Genomic DNA, 20,129 nt, shown 5'->3' with positions numbered 1-20,129 from the left:
ATTTGTCAACTATTTATTTCATATGAATAAATCAATCGCTTGGTCGACAAAATGTCAGTAAATGGTGAAAAATATCCAGCTCTCTCTCCTGGTGTAAAGGAATTCCCAGTCTAAATCCCTTGGTCTTGCAGAAACCACATCACTGGGATGTCTGATACTCACATACTGTACCTTCACACATTCTGTATTTAGATACCAAACAGAGCAAAGAGTCCAGATGCATATTTTTGGACGCCTGATTCCGACACTGCTCTTCTACTATAAACGCCCACTAACCTACAGTACGCGGTCCTGAGGTCTGAATTACCCCGAATTCTAATTTCAACACACGGCCACATGCAAACACTCCACTGTGTGAGTTGTGTAACCGTGACTGGCAGGTGGAATCGCACTGAATGTCTTTATTTGCACAGGGTCCCTAACTGGAGTGTGTGTTTGACGAAGGCTGCAGCCGACAACTTCAGTGTTTTTATGACATTTGGTGTCGCTTATGACTCAGTAAGTGGAATGAGGACAAAAACTATGTTCCAGTGTTTTTAGTGCTTTACACGTCTTGAGCATTTATTATGTCGTGTTGTCACATTTGTAAAGTAAGAGGAGGTTTAAGTGTATTCAAATGGAAAATGCTCGAAGGGCCGAACAAGATTTAAGCAGCTAAATATGTCTCCTCACAAGAGTCTAATAAATGAGAAAGAATCTGCATTATAAGCTATGACTAAGGGGGAAAAGCTGTGTGTGTGTTTGTGTGTGTGTGTGTGTGTGTGCATTAGGCTAACACAAGATCTCTTTGATGGGCAGAGAATTTGTGTGTCGGTTTAATCCGCATCGTGTTACTCACATACCCGGCATCGCTGCTGGTGTATGTCTATTCACTGTCAGCTTAGCCCACTCAATCCCTAATCCCAACCCAGAGAGAGAGAGAGAGGGAGAGAGAGAGAGAGGGAGAGGCAGAGAGAGAGAGAGAGAAACCTGTTTGTCTACATGTGAAATAATTTACACAATTTGCAGAATACGGTCACAGATTCTCCTCTCACGCTCGCTCGCCCCCTCGATTATAATGGATCTAAACCCCTCGGTTATTCCACGATACGACAAAGAGCGGCAGAGAGAGAGAGAGAGAGAGAGAGAGAGAGAGAGAGAGAGAGAGAGAGAGCGATAGGGAAACAGATCCCACCGGTTGCTGTGACAACAGACGCGGCCGAGCATCTCGCGGTAAAAGCGAGTGAAGCGATTCAAGAGGCGGAGACCATCAGTCAGCCCCCCCCCCCCATTCAGCAGCATTCACTCCCCCCTGTAGGTTCCCAATGAATGGACAAACAATGACCCCAGCTCCGCTCATCTCAGTGATTTGTTGTGCTGATGGGGGTGAGTCACTTTGTTTTTGTGTTTGTGTGTTTGTGTGTGTGTGTGTGTGTATGTGTGTGAAGAGGCCATTAACCTATGGGCCTTTATATGAGCTCTGACCTGAGGATCACAAGATGCAACATTCAAGCTCTGTTTTCTCTCGGAGCAGCACGGCAACAATACGTCCATTATCTAATTAATACTCTGGAGAGAAAAGCACCAGAAGAGAATCCTCTGTTTCCTTGTTCTCCACCTCTAACCCCGATCTGTAAGGTGAAAGCCTTGGAAAACAAAAAACCCACAGAGAATGAATCACATAGAACTTCTTTGATGATCTAGTTTGACGGTCACAACTGAGAAGGAACACACGTTGCATGTTTTATAGCTTTACTTGAAATAAAGGTTTTACATACCATCTGAAAAACAGAACTAAGACCTGAATGCATGTGTGCATGAGGTAGATAAACCAAAATACCCGCAGGTACATTATTTGCTTTTCTCTGGTGTCTAACAACACAACACAACCCTTTAAAAAGGTCTCTACATGACGTATTTCTAGCCCCAAACAAAGGAGCCTCATCCTCCTGCGACTGAAGGCAGACGCATGTTTCTTCCCTGGTGAATAAATTCCAGGTATCTCTGTACCAACAAAGCTGAATTAGACCTTGGCCAAGAGGAACAAATCTTAGAGAACACACACACACTGCAGCCCGGAGGGAAATCTGTGAAACTCGGAGAAGGAAACACACAACCCCCCCCCCCCCCTTCCTTTACATCAAACACAAACATAAACTCCGGAGCACAGAGGGTGATCTAATGATAACAGGAGAGGAGGCTATACTCCGAGCATTAACTATGCACCACCACCCACTCGCTCTTTACGCTTATGTAAATACTCACAGGAGATACCACCGACCTTTAAGAGCCATCAATATTGATAAAACCATAAACCGAGCAAACAGCGATTTCTTCCATGCCCCGGCCTCAACGAATCAATTTCCTTCCCCCCCGATATTAGATCACTTCTGTTTTCATCACATCATCAGCGAACACATGAGCCGTGCGTGTCCGACCAGTTTGAACATGCAGCGTCTGTGCAGCTGTCGAGGCTCCGGGCGACAACAACCCTCTGAACTCAGGAGACTCTGAAGAAATACCAGATGTGTTGCATTATGTATGAAGGCACCCAAGGTTAAGACACTTGTTTTTCTACCTGCTGCATAAGATTCAAGCCGGCAACCGTGAAGAATGGGAGAGAAGAGAGAAGTAAGATTTAGACACGATAGAGAACATCTTTGACGAGAGGGGCTTAGCACGTATGGATGAGATTTTAGTAACAAGAACTGAAATGAGTTGACTGGATGTGTTTGAAAGCGATTAAGAATCAAATTTGGAGAATAACTGGTTAATAAGTTGTAATTAAAAACACTTAACAAAAGAAAAGAGAGCAGAAATCATTCTGACAGGTTCCTCCCGACTTCAGACAACATCCCGCTCCATCTGACGCCCCCCCCCACAGACGCAGGACTATCCAGCTACTGCCTAAAAAGAAAAATGTGCCTGAGGAAAGTGAATGACTAACGCTGGATACTTCCACAACAACTCGCCCCTGAGCAAGGCACTCTGCCCTCCACAAACGTGAAGATGCTTAGTCAACACTCCCACAAGTCCCCCCCCCCCCCCCCCCCCCCCCCCCCCCCATGCGTGTTGTCAGATAAATGTTAACCACCGAGAACGGGAGGATCTTCCCTGCAGCTACTTAAAGCTCACAAAGCCCTCATGAGTGAGTTTCAATGGAGACATAAGATGTTTATCAGTGTTTCTGGAATTTCTGCAAAGAAGCCAACAGGCAGTGGTACAGGAAGCCCCTCCCCTCCACAGATAACACTGCTCCCGAAGCTGCTCGCTCGTTAACAGCCGAGACGATAACACCGACATTTGCATGACACACGCGTAGCAGCTAGTCAGCCATGCTTCTTAATGGGGCTTTCACTTTTTAATTTGAAATTCAAAACGTGAGGGGGGTTCATATTCGAGCTGCAATGACCTGTTTGAATTCTAAATACCAATGACCAATCACAACAGAGGGGACCAGCCTTCGTTAGAGCAAGTAAACCTTTAAAAAATGAATTCCATCCACCTGGATATGAGCAGAATACGCCTTCTTTAAATGTGTGCATGTCTGCTTGGGCACCTGGGAGCGCCGATGCCTCACAGAGACGTGGCTCACAGTTGTGCTTGTGGGTGTCAGCTGGCATATTCCCTCTCAAAAGGTTTCTAGCTGTCTTTAAACAATTATATTCAAATGAAGCAATTTTTTAAAGAGCCTTTTAAATGTGTGGTTCACTCGAGACCTGTGAATTTCAGGACACCCTCTGTCTTTCTAAAAGCTGTTATTTCACTCTTCAAGTGTTGAAGTGTGAGCGAGTGGCCTCCACGGATCAGAGACACTATCCGTACTCGAGACCCTGTAACTGGGTCAGGGAGGAAACCATTTGTCTGCCGTGACACATCATGTTATCCAACCTTTCCAAGGAATAGTGACACAAGCATGTCGCCGCTGCACGCCCGGCATTCGAAACAGCAAGCTCCGTGATTGGATATGACCAACCCCGGAGGAGGAAGAGATTTGAACCTCCACCTGAAATCAAGGCTGACAGACCGGTCGGACCTGCTGGGCCGCGGCCTGCGCCCGAGGGGCCCTATACTGTTTGCAAACAGCTGTCCTTGATGATTACATGACAGAGTCTCTGTGGTGAAAGGTCGTTCGAGCAAACTGTCAGACTGTAAGTGTCGGGACGACTTCTGTAAACAGATTAGCAGACGATGTGAAAGAGCCTCAGTTCCTTTGCACCAAACATCCATTAGGAAGGAAGGAAAGATACTTTATTGATCCCAAGGGAAATTAAGAAAGCCATTAGCAAACAAAATACTCAAACACAAAGAGCAGAAGAATAATTAAAAGGTCAAAATGAGTCCAGGGAGAAAGTCCAGCCACCAGAACTAACACAAAGATGTCACTGTAAAGAAGTATGTGCGAAATACATATATTTTAAGTATAAGGTGATTAAAAGACACAAGTGATACGAGTATTGAAGCCAAATATAAATAGAAGTAAATAACCGAAAGTGCATTAGACGAAATGGTCAGTGGTTCCATCAATACAACGCTATTATAGCAATGAGATACCGATATGAAGAATGTCAAATCATTATCGTGTTATCGCTGTGCTGGAATGCAGAAGGCTCGTAAAGCCGCACGTGGAGAATGTAAACATGTTCATGTATTCAAAGCAATAAATAAATCAAGCTATTTTTAAATGGAATCTGGTCAGTGGACATGATGGTCCTACTGGTTAAAGGTCGCCTGAGCCCAGTGTCTGAATCACTTCAGTGTTATAACAACTTCAACGGCAGGTCAGCACATGATGTGGAAGGAGTTCATCTGCACCAAACCCCATTAGGGAAACATTCCATTTTTATAGAACAGTATAATTATATGGGAAAGAGACACCAATGCTAAGAATGGAGAAATAAAGAGGAACATTAGATTATTAAAGTATTATAGCTGAGCCGAATTGCAGAAACCATCCTGAGGCTTCACTTTGAGTATTTAAATACGTTCTGCTTTGGGCGATGTTCACATTTCAGACACACAAAAACTAAATGGGGCTTTTTCCCAAAGGAATCTGGTCCGTTCGCAGGGAACCAAGCACACAACAGCTGTTCGCTTGGGGAGAAGAGGAGGATTGATATCTGATGATAAAACACTCGAGGGTTCGCTCGTTTTAAAACACGACATGTCCGCGAGTCTAGTTCGTTTTCCACTTAATTTAAAGAACCAGGGAGGACAGAGGAGAAAGGCTGAAGTCGTTCGCTTTCCACACCGACAAACACCGAGGTCTATCTCCGCGGGGAGTTAGCGAACGCTAGCCGGGTGGTGACCCGTGTATTTACCATGTTGGCTCCGCCGGTGGTGTCCGTGTTCCCGGACTTCTCAGAAAGTTTCCCCCCGCCGCAGCGCCGCTGTCCCCGGCCACGACCTCCGGGCTCTCCCGGTTCCTCAGGTGCGAAGTTGCCCGTGGGTCCGTTAACATCGTCGGGGAAACCCCCCTCGTCCCGCCGCGGCTCCACACGCTCGTCTCCCGGCTGCTGTTAGGGAACCGACCGACGGGCACAGACCAGCGGCCGCGGTGTCTGCTCCACAAGCCCGCCCGCCGCGGTTCTCCCTCTCCGGCACCGGGAGCCGGGGAAGCGCTGGATTACACCCCGCCCACCGCGCGACACGCAGGGAGGGGCTGCGGGAGATATCGATTACACCCTCATTAATTGATTTATAAGATAAAGGGGACCTGTCTGCTCACATCAATTATAAAAAAAAAAAAAGCTGTTGTTCCAATTTATCCCAAACTTATTTTAGTATGTCGGGCAAAAGAGAACTATAAAATTTAGATTCATATTTTAAATAAAGTTGGACAGATGGACAGATGGACAGATGGAAAGATGGACAGATGGACACATGGGTAGATGGTTAGATAAATATATAGACAGACAGGCAAACAGACATATACAAAGATAGATATGGACGGGCGGACGGATTGATGGACGGATGGATGAATAGAAGAATATAAGGATAGAAAGGTAGATAGTTAGATAGATAGATAGATAGATAGATAGATAGATAGATAGATAGGTAGGTAGATCTATCTTAACCTAATAGGGCTAAGCAATAAATCAATAAAGGTGATTATGACAAAATAACTTTTCCTCTATATAAATATGAGACAAAGTCGACAGAACGTTTTAAGAACTCACTCCATCTCATTAACCCTCTGGAATGCGATGCTGGGTTGTTTATCAATGCATCGGGTGTTTTTTATTACCAGTTGGTCATTATTTTCCCCGAGAGACTTCTAAAGCTTCATGTTCGTCCTCATTAGTCCTCAACTCCACATTCCCATCGTTTACAGGCCGTCTTGTTATATATCTTGTGTTTACAGCCGACCAAAAGACCTGGTCCCCCTTTGTAATGAGATAAATGAAAGAGGTTTACATGACACCGGCCACATCTCCAGTGAAAGGATATAGATGAATAACCCCCACGAAGGTCTGGGGAATGAGTCATGAATGATTTAAACGCACGGCAGGTCTAATCTTGCCGTCCGATAAAGAAACCAATTAGTATCGCCAGTGGCCGTGTCATAGGATCTGGACCTGCTGATAGTTTACTGTCCAACAGGAAGAATAAGTGACAACTTCCTCATTTCTTATTTTAGTTCACTTGCTGTGGTCTCCTCACAGGTTTTTTCATATCTCGCTCTTCTTTCTCTTTCTCCTCTGTCATTCCTCATCACTTTCTTTTCTCTCATGCATGAGGCCGGCGAGGGAGTCATCAGCCAGTTACTCATTTTGACAAGTCCGTGTGTGCCGATAGGTTGGACACTCAGTGATTCAGCCTGCCGGGCCGAACGCAGCACCTGGCGTGGAGGTCTGCCTGCAGGGGCCGAGATCTGAACGAGATCCAGGCTGATTGAATCACATCGTTTCCATGAGGCGCTTGTGAGCATAGTTAGAAAAGATCATTGCCACAGCTCGGGGACAGACAGCGACAACAAGTCTCTGTGCTGTGATCAATCCTGAAAAAAAAACTAATAAACTTCCAGTCCATTTCCCCCCCCGGGTATCGATTTATAAAATCCATGCTCGTGCGTGTGAAAGAGAGATAACAGGCGGGGAGTTAAATGTGACATTTAATTATGGCCTGATTGGTGCTCTCTCTCTGTGCGCCGCATTGATTCGGTGCAGAGAGGGCATCAGCTAAAACCTACTTCTGGCTTATGTAAAATGCTTTTCAGTTTCATTTGATAAGTGAAATCTCCATTGCAGGCAAACCAGGTAGGATGAACACAAACAACAAAGAAGTAGACAGTAGAGAGCAGTTTGAGGAGGACTCACTGAGGTCAAGGACTAATTCTGAAGTAGCTCCAGAGCATCAACACAGCACAAGAGAACTGAACATTGCAAACAGATTAAAATGGACACTCCACTATAGTCCTACAACAGCTTGAGCAATAAGATGATGTAAAAATCACATGTGCATTTGCGTGTGCAGCGTCCACACTGTTTATCTCAAGACTCCATTGTTCCCTGTCCCCACCAGCGGTTTGTGTTCTTTATAGACTTCCTCCCGCGCTTCCTGTCTGCGTCTCAGCCGTGACATCACTCCACGCAGGGGATACTGATACTGGTGCGTTTATAGGTGGGGCTCCGGATTTGTTTTAGATGAGGACAAAGTTCACGTCGTGCTGGCCGAGGCTCCCGGGAATGTACGAGGGAGATTGGAACGTTGGGAGGGGATTCCATGATGTTTTGATGAAGGGGGGGGGGGACGTTCCAGAGGGATTGTGGGATATTTAGAAGGCAAATAGGAACATTCTGTAGGGGTTATGGAATGTTTAGGTCAGGGGTGGGTCCGGATGTTCGTGGTTGGATTTTAGAAAGTGGAAGGGAGGGATCACAAACACTCTGATGATGTTCCTTTTGTGCGTTACACAATGTGCAATCGTTTTTTTAGGCTCCACTGATTAAAATTCATATATTTGCAATAGTAATATAACTATAATATCACTCAAAGGGATGAACCCACAAAGAAATGATCACCTGACTTCACAGCTCACCACAGCTCCACAGACCATTTGACCATGTCTCAGCACATTGTTTCATTTTAAGGTTATTTTTATAGCTTCTTCTTTTCTTTAATGGCTTCTGTTGTTGCTGAGTGGACAAAAAAAACTAACAAATAAAGTCTGAAGCCGCAAAAAAATGCTTTAAAATCACATCACGAATAATTTAATAGTTCTGTAGCTGAACATCTGACGTCAGTGCAACTGCAGCACCGGGGGAAAAACAGGAAAACTCATATGATGAAATGCAACGCAACACAACAACTTTGAATTAGTAAAGATAATGTCTTGAAGCTATGCCTGTGTTGTTGATTAAAGTACAATATGTTGGAGATATATCTAATAAATCTGTCCACATAGTTTATAAAAAAAATAGGAGACGATATAGATAAGAAGCGTCCACATGTCCTCATATCCTCAGTTAGTGCACTGCAGAAAAATCAGTTCCCTTTATGTGAAATATGAATTATTCTCTGGGAAATCAGTGAAAATGTAAAAAAGAGCCATACTCAACCAAACTAATCAATCAAATGTTATTTGTATGGCCCATAATCACACATCACAGTTTGTCTCATCGAACTTCACAAGATGCAACTTCCTCTTTTCTAAAACCTCAACAAAAGAGAAGGAAACTACCCACAATTGCCAATGATAAAAGTGTAGCTGAGCAGACACGTTGTGTAGCTGAGCAATCTGGTTGTTATCATAAACCACAATCAGCTGCCACCGTCATCCCAATCGACCATCATGTGACCAAATGGTTTTTAGCGTAATCTCCCTTGAAAACAAACTTGCAAACCCACAAGTGTCACTGACTGAGTCACTTCAACTGATTTTAATGCTGCTAGATTCTGTCATTCGATACCTGTAACCACCTCCAGTGTTTAAACTCTTTACGTCCCTGCCAGTAAAATTAACGTCAGAGCTGATATCAAATTATCATATCTCTCTCTTTCTGTGTAAGTGACTTCATTGACTGCCTATGTGAGAAAACAGGTGACAATTGACACGCAGCTGTTTTAACCCGGTTGCGTCTCTGAGTCAGACAGGAAGTTGAAACTGGATGTCCCTGGCGTCGTCTCCCTGTGAGAAGAGCCGTCTCTCTGCTTCCTCATTTCTTCTAATATCTCATTTCCACTCCGGCAGACACTCGCCCACTCTCTTTCTGTGGACGTAATAAAAACTGTCCAGTGGACTTGAGTTACAGGGATGAGATTAAAACTAGGGAGGAGATCGTATTTAATTAATCTTGCATGCCTTTTCTCAGACAGGGAATGAACCTAATAACTTCAGGAGCTCCAGAGACAGTAAAGAGACTATGTTGACACCAATCTGCTGCCTTGATAATGTCCCTGTACACGATGTGATGCACTAATGTGTTTATAATGTGACACTAGAGCTCAGAGACAAAATGCTGCAGTGCTGTAACGCGTCGTTTACTTGTCGCACGAACCGGAGCAAAGTGAAAACAACATCCCTTCAGTCAGAATCCATCAAGCAGCGAGACACATGCACGTCCTTTGGGCTCAGTAACTGGTGCAGAGAAGTTATAATGGGTTATAGTGGGAACATAGCCCCCAGAGAACCCCCCTCCCACCTTTCATCTCACCTCGTCCTCGTCTCTCTGTGCCTGTGTGTCACCTGTCCTCAAATCCCCCTCTCGTTTTTTTTTTTTAAATCTGTCAACCTCCCTTCTCTCCCCCTTTTTATTAATATTACAAGTTGATGCGTCTGTGCCAGCAATTACATTTTCTTTCATGATGCCCCCCCCCCCCCTTCTTGGAAGATAATTTCCCAGCCTCATAGCTTTTATCTCTCTTGCTGCACCTTAGCATTTCATATTCAGTGACCCCCTTCTAATGACGTAGCCTCTCCTCCGTCACCGAGCTCCTGATCTGTGTCTCTCTGAAAAACTAAAATATAATATGTAAGGATCTTGCAGCTGAAAATGATGGAGCCGTCACTTGGGCTAAATAAATGGTCTTTCCATCTATTGATGCTGATAAGCCCCATTAGGCTCGATAGTGGACGAGTAATGATCCTTATACGTGCACGAGAACACAAGCAAGCGGCGACTCGAGGGGATAGAGAGCACGAGGGAGGAGGCTGCTGCTGCTGTGACAGTGACAGTGATTAATCAGTCTGAGCTTCACCAGGCAGAGGTAATAAGAAATGAACTCCAGCAGCTGGATCAGATACGACAGGGAAGTCCAACGGAGACTGAAACGAAGCTTTAGGAATCACAAGAGTCACATCTGTTTGTATCTGTTTGGTGCTTCACTCATAAAACCCATCAGAGATATAAGTATCAGCTTTAATTTAGTTGATCCATTGTTGATATTATAAATTCCACTGTAGGCGGAAAATGTCCATAGAGTGTCTCTCTCTGACATCTCATGCACCTCCTCCTCCTCCTCCTCCTCCTCCTCCTCCTCCTTTGGAGAAAAGTTTGTTGCCTCTTCTTCTTCTCTCTCTCTCTGCACCTCAAAAGCAACTCTTTCAAACAAACTAACATCAGTCCTCCTCCTCCTCCTCCTCCTCCTCCTCCTCCTCCTCCTCATGCTCCCTGAGCTCTTTCAGCCTCGATAATAGCATTTCTTCAGGGAGGACTATGGTTCCTTGCTTTCCAGCCGTGCCTTTTGTCCAAGCCTAGCAGGGGGACTAAATCAATGGGGCACTTGAATGGACTCGCTGGGGATGGAAAAGGTTTGGCAGTTGTTTTTATTGCGCTCTGGCGGTGGATTGAGGCGGAGAGGAGATGAAGCTCCGCAGCAGACAGATGCAGCTCTGTCAAGGTGAATAACACGGCCACAAAATAACCCTGCTGTAGTTTTACTGCTGTTGGCAGTGATGGTACTGATGGAAGTCTGAAGCCGGAATGGGTAGAAAAGACACAAGGACGCGGGGGGGCTGTAGCCGGGAGGTTTGAGGCCCCAGGTTATAAATTCCCACTTGGGAATGTGAGTCAGTATTTCTCCCTTAAAAACTACATGAAAACAGGATGATAGAGAGAGAGAGAGAGAGAGAGAGAGACAGACAGACAGACAGACAGACAGACAGACAGACAGACAGACAGACAGACAGACAGACAGACAGACAGACAGACAGACAGACAGACAGACAGACAGACAGACAGACAGACAGACAGACAGACAGACAGACAGACAGACAGACAGACAGACAGACAGATAGATAGATAGATAGATAGATAGATAGATAGATAGATAGATAGATAGATAGATAGATAGATAGATAGATAGAGAGAGAGAGAGAGAGAGAGAGAGAGAGATAGATAGATAGATAGATAGATAGATAGATAGATAGAGAGGTGTATGGATAGATAGATAGATAGAGAGATAGATATATAGGTGTATGGATAGATAGATGGATAGAGAGATAGATGGATAGACAGATAGATAGATAGATAGATAGATAGATAGATAGATAGATAGATAGATAGATAGATAGATAGATAGATAGATAGATAGATAGATAGATAGATATAGAGAGATAGATAGATAGATAGATAGATAGATAGATAGATAGATAGATAGATAGATAGATAGATAGATAGATAGATAGATAGATAGATAGATAGATGGATGGATACATAGATAGATAGATAGACAGATAGATAGATAGGTGTATGGATAGATAGATAGATAGATAGATAGATAGATAGATAGGTGTATGGATAGATAGAGAGAGAGATAGATAGATAGATAGATAGATAGATAGATAGATAGATAGATAGATAGATAGATAGATAGATAGATAGATAGAACTTCAGGCCTTGGCCTCTCACCTCATGAAGATCACAGAAAGGATTATATTACACACACTACATCATTAAAACATTGCTGTATCACCACGTGAGGCTCTCTGGACCATCAGAATGTACGACTGCTTGCATAAAGGACGGAGCCGCCTCACTCAGGGCACCAGAGGCCGTTTGAAATAAATATCTAAGGGGTCAGACTTTCAAAGCATGTGGGGGCTCGAGCCACGCTTTCATGTGTCATCCCTCCGTATGCCCCCCTACGTCAGAGCCGACCCTGCAGCGGCAGCTCGTGACATTTCATTTCCTTTGTCTTTTCCCTGAGTGGTTTGAGGTCCCTTTGGAGAATGTTTTAGTCTGTGGATTAAATGACACCTGCTGCGAAAGCTGTGGGCGAAGAGGGAAAGAGAATTTAAGGGACAGAAAAAACCCCAGAGGTGAGACATTAAAGGTCCGAGAGAGATGAAAAAGAAGATGTTTCAACCAGCTGGTTTGAGACAAGCTCCATTATTAATGTGTCAGGATACAGACAAATTAATTATGTTCATTTACAGCAGGACGAGTCAGGGCTCTTATTTTGCTATCCATTACTAGTGAGAAAGAGCAATATGCACAATACTGACTAGGTGTTAGCTAGCTAGCGTCTTTTGTGGCTCGCTATCCATAGCTACATCAACAAAATAAAACTCGAAATATGTAGTGAATTATTATATTTCCAAATCTGTCCATCGCCATTGGCTTATTGAAATATTAGAAAAGCAGAAGAGGAATCTAACATTGTATTTAACTGCTGACTTCACTGAGAGAAAAACACTGAACCTTTGTTTACGGTACAGATCCTGTTTACCCTGCTGGAGCAGGTGTCTGCAGGCTGAGGACACAGACAAGGTTACATGTTAATGAAGCTGAGTCAGAAGAGTCAGGTATAAATAAAACCTTCAGACCTGCACTGGACTTATTCACACAAACAAGGTGCATTTATTTTTGTGTTCTACACTTCCCCAAAACACACACACACACTGCCGCTGATAATAATAATGCCTTTAATGTAGGTCAAGTTGAAGAAACGACTTTGGTTCAGATGGACAGATTATTATTATTATTATTATATATATTACAGGTGATTACACAAAGTTCGATTGACAGGGATTTATTATCCTTATCTCTCTGAGAAACAGATCCTCGGCTCTGCAACATGAAGGTGGTGATAATAGATGTTTTACTTCTCACATGAACAGAGACTCAAGTTAATATCTGTCAGAGCTGAGGCCTGATGGTCACTAGCATCATCTCTCGCTGCCATGGTGAAAAATGGAATGGTCCATGTATAACAAACCTGATGAGAAATTGATGGAAACAGTATGACAGCTTATATTAATGTGTGTGTGTGTGTGTGTGTGTGTGTGTGTGTGTGTGTGTGTGTGTGTGTGTGTGTGTGTGAGGCACCAACAGACACCTGGTAGTGATTGAATGTCACTGTCCTCATCAGGGGAGTTAAACACACACACACACGTAGCTCCTGTCTAATCAGTGTGTGAGAGGCCATGTGGTTAATGAGGTTGTGACTCCTGACAAGATGCCAGTGAAGGACGTGCAGAGTTTTCCATAATGAATGTTGTTATTATTGAAATGATAAATCAACGAAGAGCCTAAGAGGAGAATTTAATTAAACAAACACCTATTGGTTCCTGCTTTGAAAGTGTGAGAATCTTCTCTTTCAGATCATCATAATTAGAATAATTTGAATATCACAGTTTGATTGTCTCGGTTGAACAATACGAGCTATTTAAAGATGAGCTGTAACTTGCTCAATCAGAGTTCACCCCGGGGTTGTACTGGAAATAATTGCACTTCCTCTCTGAGTCAGAACTCGATTCTCATCACTGAAAAAATAGCCATGGGTAAATCTGTACTTTTGGATTATTTGCAATCCGTCCCCGTGGTTTTGAAATCAGCGCCCGAGGAGAGTGGGTAGAACACACAGTTCACAATCTCTTACACTGAGTGTGACTGACTCTGCCAGAGGATATCTTTTATTTATCATCAGAAATAAAGCTGCTCCTCATCGCTGCAGAGCTGATTAATATGTTTTCTCAGTCTATTGAAATTGTATATTGCAATACCTGCATTGTATACATTGCGAGGTAAGAGATATTCTGAGGAATCTGCTGGAATGAATGGCACATGATTGATGGGAGAGGCTGGTTGTACGAAAGCCAGTAAATTAAACAGGTGACAAATGAAAGTGCCCTTCACGCTGAGAAACAGAAACAACACGAGGCTGCAGCCGAGCCTCCAGCTCTGTGAGGCTGAGCTCTGAGCCAAATGCAGCTGGAATATCATCCATCTACAGGAACGTGGTCATAAACCACACTAATGGACACTATTTAAAATCGTGACCAAGGTCGCAACCATTCATCCTGGAGGAGGAAGTAAATGTCACAAAGTTTCAAGGCAACTTAAATGTAAATTTAAGGGGACAAAAATCGAGCAAATGTCCTCACACAGAGTGCACGTGAGGATAAACACACAAAACAACACACAACAACCACCGCAATGAGCAGGAAAAAAAACTGATGTTGTTGACACGTTGCACTGTGATGTCCTCAGAGATATCACCTCTGCTCTGGGAGAAACACGACTTAATGAGAGAGCAGACCCGGGGGGGGGGGGGTGGGTGTGGATGAAAGCAGCCTGTGAATCAAGGTCTTGAATTATCGGAGACAGTGATGGTCTCCATGGTTAACACATGGAAGTGAGCAGAGTTCACAGTTCCAGGGAGAAGCCACGTCTCTAAAGGTCTGTGCAGACAGAGGATGTAACAACACATCGAGGCTGCAGGAGCTGTGAAAACACGATTGTGTTGCTGCTGCACAACTTTTCTGCAGAGCTGAGACCTTGAAGAGGCTGAAAAAACACTGAGGAGCGATAAAAAATGTCCTGCGTCTTCTTCCTTTTTTTGTTTCCTTGTTTATGGGCTGGCAGGAAGAGCCCCATTATACCAGAGGGCTTACATAACATGCTGTTTAGCAGCATTTTGTTGAGCACATACTGGCAGACGCAGAGACGTGCAGCGTCAGCACATTACGCACACTGACACTGGGCAGGGACTGGCCCAGGGATGCTTCTCTTTCAGACACATGACCCGGGCGGCTGAGACAGAGACGGACAGGAGGGACACAACCTCCTGCTCCAATGCTGGGAGACAGAGAAACTCCAGGGATGTTGTAGATGATACAAAGCTCTGTGCAGTGTGAGAGCCTGTCCCTGATCTATGGCTTGATGTAGACATTCCTCAGGCGTTACTCAAGCAGCAGAGGCCAATTACACATTTCACATAGAGAGAGAGACGTGCTGAAACTTGTCTTACTCAACTGTAACAGATCTTGCAATAACAACAACAAAATAAAGTTAAATAACATGAAGAAATCTGTGTGAAATCAACTCTCTCAGGCTTAAAACCCTTAGAAATCAATTATCTTCTGACAGAAAGCTGCACAGAGAAAGCCAGGGTTAGACAATTAACAGTCTTGGTTTGTAATAGAGCGCATTTCAGTGATAACTCAACTTTCTCTGTGTTACGTTAATGTAACACGAGTGAACGCAGGGTTCACGGGGGCAGTAACTCACAGCTGATTACATCTGAAGACTGAATTCATCTTTTCATTCATGCAGAACAGCTCAAAAAACACAGAACAGAAGCAAACCCCGACAGCAGGGAGACAGATTCTGGATCAGAACAAGTGCAAACGCTGTACCTCCGTCACGTAGATGAGTGGAACAGCGCTGTGGTTCTTCCTCATGCCTCCTCTTCCTCACCGCCTGGGGTCAAAGTGCATGTCACAGCAGCTCCAGAGGACCCCTGCATATCAGAGAGCTGTGTGTGTGTGTGTGTGTGTGTGTGTGTCTCTGGAGGGAGAGGACTTCCCTCTGAGGGGGAGGAGTGTGTGTGTGTGCGTGTGTGTGGGTGTTTGTGTGTGTGTTTGTTATTGTGAAATGTTTTCTCTTCCTGTTTCTGCAGCTATCACTCACTCGAATCCCAACTTGCTCGAGCACTGCCTCGTCCCGAGCTGCGTTCCTGACCTCCAGCGTCCTCACACATTCTGCCCTGCTGGGGAAAGACCACCTTAAAAGGCAAGAAGCAACCAGGAGGAGGTATTTACTCAGATCCCCAATCTGCCACCCTCCACCGGCTCGGGGCGGGCACACGTCTGACAGCAACCTTTACTGCCTATCATGGGTGGAGAGGGCTGTGGGGGGGCGGTGGGGGGGGGGTCAGGGAATGAAGGAGTGTGGGAATTTTGAGTTAATGCAGGAATCTCCAGCCAGACTCGAGCCCTGAGGGGTGAACGCTCTCTACAGGATGGATACTGTGACAGCTCTTCAAGTCTGTGGAGCCAGATAACAGCCTGTGTGTGTGTGTGTGTGTGTGTGTGTGTGTGTGTGTGTGTGTGTGTGTGTGTGTGTGTGGCTGGACTCTGCACCCCCTCCCACTCCTGTTCAAAGACCTTCTTTATGAGTGGGAGTGTTGCTCCTTGTCGAGTAGACGACTCCCAGGATAATAAACAGGTGCGGCTTCGTCTTTTTTTATCTGGAGAGTTCGGAACCGACAAAACATTTATTCAACGGATAAATGTTTTGTTTGTGTATCTTTTCCCTCTGTGCCTCACTTTAGGTTTCCCCCCCTCTTGGGTGCAGAAACACACACACATGTTAAATGAACAGATATGGGAAGTTGACATTTCTGCAGCTTGGTTCCCCCCAGGCCCCGAAAGTCCTTTAAAAAACGGTCCAGTGTATAAATACTCATTAAGGATCTCAGACGCTCCTGCAGGAGTCAAAGCTGTGCCAAGGGAGGAAGTCTGGCATTAATGATGCAAGAGGAGGGGAGGAGGAAGGAGAGAGGGATGGAGGTTCAGAGGAGGAGGGAGAGAGGGATGGAGGATCAGAGGAGGAGGAGGACAGTCAGTAGATATGACAGTTGGCAGGGGGGGGGGAAGCCGCAGAGGTCCAGACAGAGGAGCGTTTCTCGACATCAAGACTCTTCAGTCTGTTTCTGGTGCCCAGCTGGCACCAGCACCACCAGCAGCATTTAATGCTGCATCAGCAATTACAAGAGGGATTATCTGCTCCATTTGCAGTTGATGAATCAGACGCTGGCTCTCAGCTAATGCAGGATGAAGACAGAGCATCCGTCCAATGTGAATTTGACTTCAGGTTGTGGGGAACGTCAGCCACAGCTCAGGTTTACTGTCGACTGTCTGAGCATTTTTCCAGCTCATTGATTTTAATAATTCATTTCAGGTTCTTTGTCTGGTGTCCATTCTGAACAGGACCAGTCTCCTGTGGTTTCTAAATAAAGACCAGAGAGGCTTGTTGTTCTGAAAACGCTGAGTCAAGAGGACGCCAGGAGCCCTGAGAGCCTGTGTGATGCAGCCGAGGTGACAGAGCTGCCTCCTGGATGCAAATCAAAAGGAACGACGCCCCCTCTTGGATACAAAACACTCACACACACACACACACACACACACACACAAACAGACATACACAGAGGGAACTCACATTGAGCTGACTTTCCTCTTCTTCTTCTTTTTCTTTCTCCTCTTCTTCTTCACCTTCCTCCTCTAAACGGTCCTCTCGAGGAGAAAGGAATGAAACTGTGAGTTTCCTCATTGAACTGCTCCGGTTCCCTGAAACCAGAAGTACCAGCAAATCACTAATGTTTTTGTTTATTTGTCAAATTCTACAAAATAAAAGCTCTTTTTCCACATAATCTTGCCTCTGTGATTAATTTATGAATCTATGTGAAATTAATAAGCAGCATTTTACTTTTCGTAGTTTTAACTATTTCAGTATTCGTCCATTCGTCAAAGAGTCACCTGATAACTCCAAGAGGTTTTCAGATGATTCATGTGAGATCTGACACACACATCACTTGTAATTAATAACCTTACTTTGTTAATTAAATGCTGGATATTTATTTGACCTGTCAAGGCCTAAGAAATTAATTAACAGGAACCAGCTGATTACGTTTTGGTGGAAGTGATAATAACTCTTAGAAACAAGACTCTGTTACATATGAGAGACACTATGTTATTTTATTTATTTAAAATAACTTGTTTATTTAGTTACTCAGGATTCATTAAAGCTGCAAAAAATACAGTATTTCCATCTGAAATGCAGTAGAAATACAATAGTAACTACAATGTGTCTGAATATCCTAAATATCTAAGTTTAGTGTTCAAAAAGTGGAAATAAAACACAGCACAAACCTCTGAGTCCTCAGTCCTACATGAGAGTTCTGGTCCTGGCTGGAGTTTCACAGAGACTGAGTCATGAGTGTGTGGGTGTGTGTGTGTGAGTATTTTGAGTCCGGTCACTTCCACACACACTCGTCAGCTCTGCAGAATCTCTTTGCACCTCAGTGAGAAATGCTGCATGTTGCAACTTCCCCTCAGCTCAGCATAATCCTGCAGATTAACATGCAACAGAGACTCTGTGCAGTAAACTGACGGAGACACAAACCACTGGACTCAGTGCCCCGGTACTGAAATAGAGGATGTACCTGGTTTAAATACTGTTTGTGATGATTATCAGGCTGAGTCTATAAAGAAGAATTCACTGTTACTGCAATTACACAACAATTAGACGATCAATCAATCGATCAGAGACTGAACTGTGCAGCTTTAAAACATTATTTAAACCCAACTCTTCAGAAGCTTTGAAGTTGCACTGTGACCGTGTATTTAATATTTTTTAGTTGATTCCATTTGGCTGCAGAGGTTGATCAGAAACCAGAATATAATATTTTTGCAGTTTAGCAGAAGATTCCTAATATGTCAGATATTGGAGCTTCATCCAACAGGAATCAATTCTCAACACAAAGCTTCATGTAAGGACTGCGACGCTCATTTCAAACATTTGTGTAGAGATTTTATTCGAGGACATGTTGGATACAGAGGCAGGAAACCATTAATTTACAGAGTGGAGAATGCAACGTGCACTGGGAGGTCACTGGTCTGCAGCTTTGGGTGGAACCCACTCGTGGACCTTCTTGCGGGTGGTGGAGTACGGCACGTACTGCTGCGCGCTGCCGCTCACGTTGAACTGGTGAACCTCAGCCAGGAACTTCTTGGGCTCCGGTGGGTGTGTGGTGGGGGGGTCGTCGGTCATACAGTGCAGCCAGCGATGCCTAAAGAACACAGATATACATTTTTATTGATCCTGAGATTTGAGCCCTTGTTGCATATGAGGAAGTTTCATAAATGTTTTAAACCTGATGACCTCTGTGGATGATTTCAGAAATTTAAAACAAAATCTCATGACAGCACTTGAATTGTTTCATTAAGTGTTTTAGGCCATTTTCACACCGTCCTGATTACATGATTTGAACTAGATTAGAGATAAAGTTATTGTCTTTCCCGATAAATTAATTGTTACATATTCAGCTACTGTTGTTTATTGTATTACTTTCACAATAAAACACGGATCGTACCATTCCGCAGGCACCATGCTGCCGTCCACCTCCCACATGGTGTTCTTTCCGTTCATCTCTGTGGTGTAGAGCACCCAGCGATGTCGCCCTAAAAACAACAACAAAAAGCAATATCCTTAGAACTGATTGCAAAAAAAACAATGTTGTAAAAATGATAATATGACAAAGAACCAAAGAATTTAGTTCTTTAGGGAAAATCCACTCACCAAAGAAATAGTGCTTATTGTCCTCAAAGTATTTGTTTCCATATTTATCGACTCCGATCAGGGCCCCGGTCTTCACATCATTCGCTCTGCAGACAATCAATAACAATAATAATGTTAGCTGTCACAACACACTCTAATCTATTTATTAGCAAATTCAATCCGTGAAACAAGCAAATAGAAAACTTTAATAAACACAACTTTCGACCCGAATAAATCAGAGGCGACTAATGTTTTGAATGTTTATCTCAGTCTAGATATTGTTGTTTATAAAAGACCTTAACAATCTGTTTCTGGTTGAGTTAGCTGTCAACATGCTAACTTAGCTCAGCTGACTAAAGGAGATAAAACAAGATAAAACCAAGTCACGCTTCTGTTTCCGGTTTATTATAAAGTTTCTCACAGACTCGTGTCACTGAACTCACCTGAAAAACTGCACGAGAAGACCTTTCAGTCCCCCGTGACCTCCTATTTGTCCCAAAGCCCTTCGGACGACGTTCAGATACTCCGCCATCTTCACACGGACGAGCTACCGGGGCGGACTGTGCGCTGGGATAAACAGTCCGGGTCATACGCGGACCAGGGAGGAAAATAGTTCCGAGTTAAAAAACTAATAACTTCCGTTTA

At 44.1% G+C, this 20,129-nt stretch overlaps 2 protein-coding genes across 2 annotated transcripts in view; both read right to left on the bottom strand.

Moving 5' to 3' along the window:
- tmcc3 (transmembrane and coiled-coil domain family 3) overlaps positions 1-16,032 on the bottom strand; it is a 30,474-nt gene extending 14,442 nt beyond the window's left edge. The window contains exon 1 of the mRNA XM_053414604.1: positions 15,563-16,032. Within this exon, the coding sequence (XP_053270579.1) occupies positions 15,563-15,607 (45 nt within the window). The 5' untranslated portion in view covers positions 15,608-16,032. The remainder of the gene's footprint in view (positions 1-15,562) is intronic.
- A 2,683-nt stretch (positions 16,033-18,715) lies between these two features.
- ndufa12 (NADH:ubiquinone oxidoreductase subunit A12) lies at positions 18,716-20,053 on the bottom strand. Its single transcript, XM_053414605.1, has 4 exons — positions 19,928-20,053; positions 19,506-19,591; positions 19,300-19,387; positions 18,716-18,996 (listed from the first exon to the last, which is right to left on the bottom strand). The coding sequence occupies exons 1-4, from the start codon at positions 20,014-20,016 to the stop codon at positions 18,816-18,818; spliced, it is 444 nt and encodes a 147-aa protein (XP_053270580.1). The 5' UTR covers positions 20,017-20,053; the 3' UTR covers positions 18,716-18,815.
- Positions 20,054-20,129: the final 76 nt, after the last annotated feature.

Source organism: Pleuronectes platessa, chromosome 22 (genome assembly GCF_947347685.1).
Source record: "Pleuronectes platessa chromosome 22, fPlePla1.1, whole genome shotgun sequence".
Lineage (NCBI taxonomy): Eukaryota > Metazoa > Chordata > Actinopteri > Pleuronectiformes > Pleuronectidae > Pleuronectes > Pleuronectes platessa.
This window is presented reverse-complemented; position numbering and strand designations above follow the sequence as displayed.